Here is a 12,067-nt window from a genome sequence, read left to right on the forward strand (position 1 = left end):
GGCCGCCGTGCGCAGGCGCGCGGCCGGGCCCCGTCAGGGCGCGGTGACGTGTGGGCGCCACCGCCCGGCCCGGGACGGGGCGGGGCGGGAGCGGCGGTACCGACCCGGCCGCGGCCCCGCAGCCCCGCCATGTTCAACGTGGAGAGCCTGGAGCGCGCCGAGCTGGGCGAGAGCCTCCTCACCTGGGTGAGTGCCGCGCTCCCGCCCGCGCTGCGCTGGGCCTTGACGCAGGGACGCGGCGCTGGGCGCCTCCCGCCCCGCCGCCGCCCCGCTGCGGCGGGAGAGGCGCCGCGCCCCGGAGCCCGCCCCGAGCCGGGCTCTGCGGGGCCCCGGGGGACCGGCCTCGCCTTGTCCGTGCCCTGTCTTGTCGCTCCGGGGGTGCCCGCGGCGAGGCCTTGCTCCGCCCGAGCGCTGCCCCCGCGGCGGGCGAACAAAGGGCCGGGGCCGGCGCGGCCGAGGGAGCGCCGCCGGAGCGCCCGGGCTGTGCGGGTCAGCTGCGGGCCCCGGCTTTGGTCCTGTCCCCGGTCCTGTCCCCGCTCTGCCGTCCGTGTGTCACTGCCCCACTGTTCTGGCCCGCCCGCCGCTCTCGGCCCCGTTTCTGACCAGAAACTTGTATTTCCGCCTGCTTGTTTTTCTCTGTATTTAAGCAGCGCTTGAGTCTCGAGAGACAAAATTCCACCGGCGAAGTCGAGGATGATACAGTATAAACCTAATCGGTTGATATATCCGTCCCTGGAGGTCTTCAAGGCCATCTTGGATGGGACGCTGAGCAACCTGGTCTAAATGAAAGATGTCTCTGCCCACGGCAGGGGAGTTGGAACAAGATTATCTTCAGTGCCCCCTTCCAACCCAAACCATTCTACGATTCTATGATTTTATGCTAAGAATTACTTTATCCCGTTTTAATGTTTGGAGGTTGGTCCAAAAACGTCTTCAGGTTACACTGTCACTCCAAGAGCAGCCAAAATATAATGACGTTTAGCTGGGTTTGCAGTTACTCTGTAACCTGAGCAGGGAGTGTAACACAGCCACAAAACTTTGTATTTCTGTAGCAGCTGATGTGGTGGTTAGTTGTTTGGAACGACCGGGTTTGGTTTTGTGGCGGGTTTGGAGTTTTTTTTCCCCCCTCTATAAAAAAAAAATGCCAAAGAAGTACTCGTTTATGAAACTCTGCAGTACAGTTGACTGTTGAAGAGAAACAGAGATTTTCAGACATCTGGTGTATGAGAGACCAGAGCTGACTGAAGCTCAGATGGTGATGAGTAAGTTCCTGGGGAATGACAGGTTAGGTTTCTCTGTGAAAGTCAAAAAGGATAAGCAAGGAAAATTCACTAATTGTTAGAGGTGAGCAAGTGGCCTGGACATTACAGAAGGCGAAGTTTTGGGGAAGAATGTGCCCCAGTGCTTCATACAAGTCTGGAATAAGTAACTGAGTTTCTCTTTCCTTCATATTCCTGCCAATTTTAGCATCTTTGTTATGGTTGGCCACTTGTCTTGCTTTTGGTTTTCCATGCTTTCTCTTTCAGAAGTTGGGAATGGAAGTCCCAACATGAGGAATTCGATGTGTGTCAATACTGGCAAAGAAAGGCTGAGTGAGAGGCTCAGTCTTTATAATCTGCAGTCCTAAAGCTGTACCTATAAAAAAAGCTGTGGGGTCTGGTCCTCTCTGTAGTAATGGTCCACACAGGTCCCTTTACAATTCTCAACTTTGCAGCCCCTCAGATACTGAGCTAATGAAGAAACTAGCCTTATCTTTTTGTGGTCAGCAGAAATAGTAGATCCTCTTAAACAGCTTTAGATTTGGTCAACATGATTCTGAGATGAATGTGTGAAGTTATGGGTTATTTTTACAGTTTTGTCATTTTTTATGTGAATGTGGCTTTGAAACAGACTCAATTAAAAAAAATGGCGATTTCAGAGAGGTGATTTCAGTTTATTCCAGGATACATGAAAATTGCAAAAGAGGCAATGAAGTTTTTTGTTCCTCAATGAAACTGAGTGTTTATAAACAAGATGGCTTTTTTTTTTTTTTTTTTCCTTTGTCTGGCCTTCTCTCAAATCCCATAATGATTCTTGGGAAACCGTTCATTTAGATGGGAGAGTAGAGCTGTCTTAATAGCAGTTTGTGTGTATCTGGGATGGCCAGCCTTTTCCCATTATGCCAGAGAAGCTGGCTGCTCCTGAAAACTGGTTTAGCCTCCCAGGTTGCTTGTTTAACATTCATACAGACGTACCTAAACAGGTTTGTCTGTGTTTTGAATAGATAAGGCTTTCCACACGTCTGAGAACCTGTTCAACCTAAACTGAATGTTTGCTCAGATGGATACAGGGCGAGATGAAAGCGTTCCTCCCTCTGCTAACTCATGATTTTAATGAAGGAGAATATCGCTCAGGCCTTTTACCTTGCATGCCTGTGATTCCTATTCTGGTATGTTTAAGCTGGAGCAGGCTGCTTACCTATGAATATGTTTTGGTTTATTTTTAAATATTTTGCCAATGCCAATTTTGTCATTATGCTCTAACTTGGGGTGTGATTCTCATTTTTTTTTTCACCTCTCTTACGGTATCATCAAATGGGTTCATAAATAATTTTCATTCAGGATTTTAAACAGCTGGGTGAGCTTTGGCTTTCTACCACTTTAGCAGGTGACCATGATGTTGTTTTCAGGCAGACAGGGTAGTGGTGACTTGAGCAAAACTGAACGGAGGACCAGAGGCCAAATACTGACTTCTCCAAGTTGATATTTACACTTTAGCAGTGTTTCCAACCTACTGTAATTGCAGAACTATTACTCTGCCAAAAATCTCCCAGAAACCTCTTCAGAGACTCTTCTGTGTGCTATGAGATTGTTATCCAAGATGCACTTCAGCCAGGGCAGTTTAGAAAAATGTGGCTATTGAGGTGAAGCTACAATAACATTAAAATTGTTTCAGCGTATCTAATAGAGATTCACAATGTCTTTTTTCTTTTAAAACTTAAGAATGGTCCAAATATAAACAAATGGGTTTTTCTGGTTTGTTTTTGGTTTTTTGTGGTTTTTTTTTTTTCTTTTTGTGTAGCGTCAGGACTGCCCGCCACTCAGATACATAGCTAAGGCATTTCTTAAAACGTGGAGAGCTGTCAAATGTGCCTGTGGCAGTTACACTTTAAAATGTCTTTCTCTAAAGTCGGTGTGGTGGGTACAGGCTTTTCCTGTGCAACCTGAGAAATTTTCTTTTTTAACGTAGAACTAAGATGTGATACCGAAAAGATTGCTTAGCACTGGTATGTAAACAGTAGGATTCCTCAATGAGGTCACTGCTGAGTGGCTATGAGTAGCAAATTGCCGTGAAGGTGTCACGAAACTTCTTTCATTGTGATGAATATCTCTTATTTTGCTATGTGCTGCCTCCACTGAGCTGTGTCTTGCCTGCTTTCTTTTTTTTTTCAAACCCTCAAGGCCGAATATAGTTTCTGTTAAAACTTCTGTGATAAGTGAGAACTTTGTAAACACTGCAAGGCCCCTGCTTTGGCACCTTCTGTTTTAGAAGCACTTCGGCCACTTATGTGATATGAGTCCTTTGACCTTTCTTCCTTTTCAGCTGAAAAATCTCTTCAGTACATTGTATCTCTGTCTTCTGTGTGGTGGCCTATCCCCAGCTGGAAGGATTTGTCTGTGTTGGTATGAAATATAGAGACCATGTGAGCAAGTGGTGAAACAGATTTTGATTCCTCAGGAAGGCTGCTTTTAAATGCTTGGTAGGCACCCTTTTCAGAGAGAATCAAATTGCTGGAAATTAGTGGGAAAGCTATTTTCTGCTACTGTCCAGTTATGTTCTTTATAGATTATGTGGTTCTTGATCCTGTGCATCTATGTTTTTAAGTGCTCTTCTGGTTCCTTGTAGATGCCAAGATCGTAGGCGTCTTGCTAAGCCTGTTTAAATTCTTTCTTCTTCCAGTCCTTGATCACTGACCACAAAGTCGTAGGGTTTCATTTTCTTTTGATGATAGAATTGCATCAGCATCTCTTACCTCTTGAAAAAAAATCAAATTTCAGGAGCGTTCGATTGTGCTCATGATGACAGCGAGTCAAGAAGGCAGTTTTTTTGAATGATGTTGCTGTTTAGATAGAAGCAAAAAAACACCCTGAGCTTGTCAACAGTCATGGATTATGGGTTGAGGAACCTGGCAGAATCACAGCCCCTGTAACTGATATGAAGGACCAGTGGACTGAGCAACCTTTTTTTTTATTTTTTATGACCTCTCACTGATATGGTAAAGAATTTATTGCTCCACCCTTTAAAGGGATAGCTGTCTGAGACAGTGATATTCTGAGTGTAACATTTGCTGTGCTTGAAGGAGCTGGAGTGTCTAGCACCATTGTTAGGTTATAGGGATTTTTTTTAACCTATTGCCAAGAGGTCAAGCAAAAGCAGAGGAACTTCTCTTCAAGATTACATTGTAAAGCAGGTGATAGGAGGCTACTAACATATGAATACAATAATTAAAGATAATTAAGATAAAGTTTGCGTGTGTTGCTCCCTATTCCCCCATCTTTTAAAAGGCAGCAAGAGAAGGAAGACTGGAGACAGAATTTGGACCTGCAGGTATTTTTTGTTATATGCGTTTTGACACAGTGTTAGATTTTCATTCTTTGGGGCCTTGTCCCAAATTCTGCCTTTTTTCAGTTTTCTGCTTTCTGAAGAGCTGTTCTGTATGGTGATACATTTATAGCAATTGCAAGTTCTCTGGAGAAATAAACATTTAGCTATGATTTAGTATGTGCTCAATTTCAGCTCCCAGTTCTGCCCCCTCATTTTTTGGTGAGGGGTTGCCTAGAGAAGAAACAGACTTTGCTGCTAGGAACTGTGAACCTTAAACAGTGTAAAGGAAACAACTTTTCTGTTATCTTGTTAATCTTGAGGTGGGAGGTGCAGAGAGAAATCTGTTTCTATCTTTTCTGAAATACTTAAGCAGTTATTTCAGAGAGATGAAGTCAAACTGTGAATTATGCACAATCGTCTGTGTTAATTGTGAGGCCATTTTTTGAGGCCCTTGAACTGTAAGATAATGTTCTGTTATTTTTTTCTCCCTTGACCATCAGAAATTTTTGCTGCAATGTGTTTGACTTCTATAAAGCAAATCAGACTTGCAAGCTGAGTCTTGGGCCTCTCCCCTGCCCTTGCTGCTCTCTGCTTTCTTGCCTGACTCTTGAGTGCTGTGATTATTTAGAAAGACTTGCCTAGATTTGGTTGGCTAAGTGCCCCTAGCTTCAGAGCCTAAGTCTGGGGTTGTTTAATCAATTTAATTTGCAAGTCCTAGTGATTAATTAAAAAAAAAAAACAAACAACGAGGTTATTTGCCACACGACAAACTACACTAGCACAAGGTTAAGGCAGGAATGTGTGGCTGGAAGTGAGGGGAAGAGGGTAGTAATGTCCTTGTGGCTTTTGTTGCCAACAGGCTGGTAGGTCCTGCCACACAGGAAAGGGAAAGGGATTAACTCCTTCCCCGAACTGCTGGTAGTGGTTTCCCGCCCTGCAGAGTATGCATGTGTTGTTCTTCTTGTTCCCTTACTTTGCCATACGTGACTAAAGTCATTCCTGTGAGTTACTTAATACTTCCAATTCAGGGCAGGGAACAAAGAGACAACATGGAAAAGAGGAGAAGGTGGAGGGAAAAACTCTCTACAGTTAAAGGCGGGGGAGTCGGGCCAGCACTCCAGTCCTGCCTGTGGCAGGCAAAAGCTTCTGAATGAATACAAAGCTGGAGTTGTGTTTCAGTGGACTAGCTGGGGCCGCAGAGGGATGGGAACTTTTCAAAGGGGGCACACAGGAAATGTTTTTGAGTGGTGCAGGTAGTGGAGCAAGTATTGCACAAGAAGATGCATTGTGAATCTGGTAATAATGGGCTTCAGCCCTTGAATTCTTAAGGCTCTTTCATGCTGTTTAGCTGCAAGCTTCTTTGCAACTGTATACTACACTGAAAGTGAAGTGCTTTGTATCCTCTGTGGAAGTCCTGTTGACTATTTGGAGCTAAATCTTTCAGAGTAGCTAAGTTAAGATATTTAAACTAAACAACAAATGCATATTTATGGCCCATATGATTTATGTCTTGGGGACAATAAATCTGGGAAATGAGCATCTGTGTTTTATTCATTGCAGAGTTGCAAAGCAGTAAATGAGTTACAGCCTTTTCTACATTCCAGGATTACATAAGATAAACCTTTGAGTGAACTTTTTTGCCATGGCAGCAAGGTATCCATAGTTTTACTTCAATATAAGAATAAGTAGAAGAAAGTGTGTGATCAACTGCAACAGACTTTATGGGGAGGTGTTTTTTTTTCTTTGTTAGGGTTTTTTTTGAGGTTTTATTAATTCTACCACGCTTTTTGTGGCTAGGGAAAAAACAAATAACAGAACACAAACAGCAGGACTTGATCACTCTGGCACGGTTTAGATGATTTTATTTTATGGACCATGTCAAAAGATGGCTGCCTTTTTACATGGTGGCTAATGCCTTCTTTAAGGAATCATGGAATCTGGTCTGAAAAAATCTTGTTCTGCTTACCTGCACAGTCTCCATGAAGTTCAGGAAAATGTTTGTTGAAATATAAATAAGTAAAAGGAGAAGACTTGAACTGCAAGATATGCTGGTTTTAGTGCTGTGCTATACATTTGTGTTAACAGTTCTAGAATCTGTTAAGTCTGAAATTTCTTATCCTGATGAAAACTTAGTGCCAGCTCTGAATCCTATCTTTTAGCTGCTAAATCTTTCTTACTCTTGTGATCCTATGAGAGCCTGTGTTTCCACACTGATCAGGAAGTTTGTGCAGATGATATTTAAGTAGAACTTAGCGCTTTGGGATTCATCTTCTGTGCCTTTGGGTTCTTTATTTCACCTGTCAACAGCGACAGCATTTCTCTTCTGTATTATATCTGCGAGAAGGTGGTGTCATAGGCTTTAAATAATTGTTATTCTTCTGTATTTTGCAAAGGGAAAAGTGTCACTTATGTTCACTTTTTTTTTTTTTGGTGTGTTGTTGTTGTTGAAGTAATATTAGAAACATGTATAAATTTGGAAAGTTCCTCTGGCTTGCCACTAGCCAAGAAGTTAATGGACTTTACTTGGGCTTATGCCATCACATAGAAGCTCTGCCCTGCAGCCTGTTGTTTATTTTAGTATGGATCATTTTGGGCACATTTGCCTGGTGCTATGCAGGTTTCTAGTAGTCTAGCAGTCTTCATTCAGAATAAAAAGAATTTCACTCTTCTGTTCATTGAGCACTGTTCTGCTATTTGCATTGAACACCTACTTTTAGAGGACAGTTTCATTATCCTCCTTTGGTGAAACTTCATGCATCCCAACTCTATTTGTTGGATTATCATCTAGGTTTCTGTGAGTCTGAATACTGAAGACAGAAGATATGCTGCTCCCATGTTTAATGTTACATCATTTTAAGTGTGTTATTTTGTCATCTCTGGGTAGTAGAGATGGAAATTTTTGTACTCTGATTAGCAGAGTTTACGGTGGTTCCCGTAAACCCTACCATTTGTGATTTTTTTTTTTATTTTTTCCATGAGAAGATGTTCCTAGTCTTAAAAGGCTCTTCTAGGGCTTTCTAAAATTCATTGGTGCTTGGTGGAGGATGAATGTTTGTATCCTACAAATGCAGGTGCATTGAGGTAATGTTTGGCAATTTTGCACTTTATTAGTAGCTTGTATTTTGAGAAAAGAAGATAAATCATCAATTGGTAAATACTTCTTTCAAATAAAACATGATGAAATAGATGGAAGCTTGGAAAGAACTGTTGGTTTATGGTGCTCTGTTAGGCCTTCTTATTATGTATTATATTTTCATTCTATCTTCATTACAAGTGCTGTGTAGAATTCTTTTTCATCAGTTGACTCCCCTGGCTCTCAAAGGAATATATTCATTTTTACCCCAGGAGTTGGTAGGGTAGCTTGTCTTCTCATGAATGTTTCTGAAATGGTTAAACCAAATACCATTCAGACTTGAGACTCTGTTCATTGTATTGTAATGATTTGTCATACTTGAACACTCCAGTTAGCAGCAATTTCGTGGCAATGCCAAGGTAGTGCAGTAGCAACTGGCTTAAGCTGTCATGGCTCTCTCATCTCCCAAGTCCTTTAGTAAGTAACCTTTAGTCAAGGTGTATCTTCTGCTTTCTGCACTTCTGTGTTTCTGCAAGGGAAATATTTAATCTTTTGAAAATCTGCACTTAGAATGAAGTGTTTTGGTTGAGGTCTTTCATGGGTTTGACCAGTTTAGATATTTGGGGTTAAATACAGTATACATAAAATGAGAAGGAAATTAATAAAAAATTAGCATTCAAGTCCTTCCCCCAAAAGTATCCCTTGCCTGGCCAGTAATGTAATAACCTTGCCATTTCACTCCTTGGCTAATTGAGTGCCTACCGTTACAGCTGGATTGCAAAGTGTCTCTTGAGGTTTTAATAATAGAAGTCTGAAAACCTAAAACTCAGTGGAACTATCCAGAAATTCAAATCCTGGAATAAAACTGTTGCTTATTAGAAATCTATTTCCCCATTTTTTGTCTTGTACAGTCTGCTGTTGTCTTGGAAAGCATGAAAAAATAGCTTATGCCATGACTATTCAAGCAGAAGATAGCAGTGCTACCAACTATGAGGAGAAAAATGGGTGAACAAGGATCAAAGTTATCTAGAAGCACGGGATCTGGTTATAGGATAGGAGTCAAATTCTCATTTGAAAGGTGTGTCTTAAATACAAGAATTCAGCATCTGAAGGAGAACTGTGTGTGAAGAACATAATTAGCTTGCCATTGTGGAAAGAATTTATGTTCTGGTTTCCTCCAGGTATTGAAGCTGAGTAAAATTTGTTTTAATGAGGTTGTTGCAGATCTTGTAGGTAATATGGGGTAACTGTACAAAGACAGAAGTATCCAGCCCTCCTTTATCTTCTCTGGTAGTTTGCTCTTTCAGGTGTTTTTGCTAATGGTCTGTGTTATGCATCCAGCCCAGTGAGGCTGGTTCCTTTCTTGTCTCCTTTCACACCCGCTTCTCCCTGTCTTATATGTGTGATCTGTATCTTCTGTGATGACACAGTATTGTTCTAGGCTCTACATGGCAGCTAGCTCTAAGCTTGCATAGTCAGTTCCAAAACCATAGGAAAATAGTGGATAAATAATTCTAAACTGTCGTTGACATGGTTTAACCATGGCTGGCAATTAAGTATCATACGGGTGCTCTCTTTCCCCCCCCCGCTCCTGTGCCAGTTGGGAGGAGAATTACAAAGAAAAGGTAAGCCTTGCAGGTTTAGATAAGAACAATTTAATAATTGGAAAAAACCCACCACCACTCTGATAAATAACTAGTTGGAAACTGGGTGTTACCATTTGTTGTGTTTGTGCATAAGGTAACCAGTCACACAGTGTTTTATCTGCTAAGAACCACTAAAAATGATTTCAGGTATTATTTCAAAAGAATACTTAGAAGGTTTATTATGCAACTGCATCAGTAATAAAAACCAAACAGTGTATATAATCACTGTGCAAAGAGCAGGTCTTTCATTATCTCTTAGTGTTGAGAAGAGAAAGAAGAATTTTTTTTTCTTTGATGTAGAAGGAGGTTGCTTTATTTGTTTTTCACTTTTTCTTTTTCTTCCCCTGAAGTTTCGGGGAATGCTGGATTCCCCATCACAAGTTTTATCCCAGTTTTCTCCTACTGTCTTTGACAACTGAGTGTTTATCCAGTTCTCTGACCTTCATATCAAAAGCATTTTTCATGGAATACATTTTTGCATCCTATCCCTAGTAGATAACAAATCCTTACTAGTCATATATGTAACTGGGAACTGTAACTCAGATTTTTCTAAGGTATTGTCTCTTCCTGAAGCAATTATTTAGTCCCTGGTGATAACTACCTTTGCATTCAAAGAGTTACTTGCTACTCCTTCTTTTAAGGTTTGTATAAAAATGCTCAAGTTTGTGTCTGTGTGGATCAGAGATCTGGATTAATATCTAATAAAATTAAATAAAAGAACCCTTAGTTGATGAAAAGATGTGAAGGCCTATTAGAGGTAGTGATTGAGCCAAGTGGTTGGGCTTTTTTCCTCCCTTTTTTTTTTCAAGAGTTTTTTCTTATAAAATCATAGATTAGTTTGTGTAGTAGGGGACCTTTAAAAGTCAATGTGCTGGTTTAAGAGTCAACCAGCAGGGGAAATGAACTCAACTCAAAGGAGAGACCACAAGTCAGAATAACAATTTATTAAAACAACACAGCAAGCACAATCACACAAACAAACAATTGGTCCTAACCCACAAAACCCACATGTACAACCCAGTACCCTGGGGCATGAACAAAGTGGTGTTCCCTGGGCCCCGCTTGAGCCCAAAGTAAAGGGAGAGGGGAAAAACCTGCTGGTGGGAGAGCTGTTGCAGTCTGGTCAGAAGCGGTGATTGCAGTCCAGCTGAGGTTGAGAGCGATGAACTGCAGTCTTCCTTCTGGATCCCACGAGTGGTTGCAAAAGTTCTGAAACTCCAGGTTTATATATTCTCCAGTTCAGGCAGAAATGGTCAATCTTTCCCTCAGAGCGGGGAGTTCCATAAAAGGCTCAGAGCGGGGACTTCCATAAAGGGTGTGAGGACAAGAGCATCCTCCTATCTCACAGGCCTCTTAACACCTAGTTTATAGCCTGAGGAGTCAGGCTCTATGGGCGGAGGGTGTGAATAGTCTATTGACAACAGTTTCTGGGAAATGGCATGGAAGGCTATAGAATACACAGTTTTGGGTTAAACCCATACCATGATGAACTGATCTCAGCTGTCCTAACTAGGACAGTCAAATAGTCCAATCCCACTTGCCTTGAGTAGGGACCTAATGAACTAGATCAGGTTGCTCAGAGCCCAGTCCAACCTTACCAGGGAGGGGTCATCTACCACCTCTCTGAGCAACCTGCTTTAGTGTTTCACCACGCTCATCATAAAATAATTCTTCCTTATATCTAACCTGGGTCTACGCTCTTTCAGTTTAAAACCATTAGCCCTTGTCCTGTCTCTACAGGCCCTGTTAAAAAATCTGTCCCCACCTTTCCTTTAAGTACTGAAAGGCCACAGTGAGGGATCCCTGGAGCCTTCTCCACTCCAGGCTGAACAACCCTGACTCTCTCAGCCTTTCCTCCTAGGAGGAAAATCCTCTGAGCAGTTTTGTCGCTCTCCTCAGGACCTGCTCCAACAGGTCCATGTCTTTCTTGTGCTAAGGGTGGTAAGGTTTCATGATAGTAGAGTAGAGGGGGAGAATCACCTCCCTTGACATGCTGGTCAGAGTTCTTTTGATGAACCAACCAGGATATGGTTGGCACGTTGATGGGTCATGTCCAGCCTCTCACCCACCAGCACCCCCAAGTCCTTCTCTGCAGGTCTGCTCTCGATCCATGCATCCCCCAGCCTGCGCTGATAACAGGGGTTGCCCTGACCCAGCTGCATCACCGTGCACATGACCTTGTTGAACTTCATGAGGTTCATGTGGGCCCACACACATGATGTCGGGGCTCCATATAGCGATACTGGGGAAAAATATCCAAGAATCCTGTCAGGGAACGGGAATTAATTGACAGCTTTGTGCAACTAACGATGGGGACCGTATTGCAAAGCACTCAGGATTTAGGAGCAGAGGAGCAGTTCCAGCAGGAAGAGAGAGAAGTCTCCCAGAAGGAAACAAATCACAATGCAGAGGAAGAGCACTGTTTTAACAGGTGTTACTGAATAGCTGTTCACAGGGACTCACACCCACATGCACGCAAAAATTTGCTTATTTTTCTCCATGGCTGGACTCTGCTTCTGCATTGCCACATTCTTATCATTTTGTCCCTTCTAGAAAATGAACTCTGCTGTTTCCTAGAGCACTTTAGGATACTGTAGAACTATATGAGAATGGTATAGGAGTTTAACTTTGACATAAATTTGTAAAGATGTTTTATGGAAGAGTTTTTGAAGAGAACTTGAGAGTTTTGAAGAGAACAGAGATACTATCATATCTCTGAAGGATATGAAAAGGATACAGTTCTTTTTTAAAGATTTGAATAAAT

At 42.3% G+C, this 12,067-nt stretch overlaps 1 protein-coding gene across 5 annotated transcripts in view; it reads left to right on the plus strand.

Annotated features, from left to right (window-relative positions):
- Positions 1-64: 64 nt before the first annotated feature.
- Positions 65-12,067, plus strand: part of HOOK3 (hook microtubule tethering protein 3) — an 83,398-nt gene continuing 71,395 nt past the window's right edge. For all 5 annotated transcript variants that reach the window (XM_017822461.1, XM_017822462.1, XM_017822463.1 and 2 more), the window contains exon 1: positions 65-186. In XM_017822461.1, coding sequence (XP_017677950.1) covers positions 130-186 — 57 coding nt within the window. In that variant the 5' untranslated portion in view covers positions 65-129. The remainder of the gene's footprint in view (positions 187-12,067) is intronic.

The sequence above is a fragment of the Lepidothrix coronata genome, unplaced genomic scaffold (assembly GCF_001604755.1).
Source record: "Lepidothrix coronata isolate B3197 unplaced genomic scaffold, Lepidothrix_coronata-1.0 Scaffold98, whole genome shotgun sequence".
Lineage (NCBI taxonomy): Eukaryota > Metazoa > Chordata > Aves > Passeriformes > Pipridae > Lepidothrix > Lepidothrix coronata.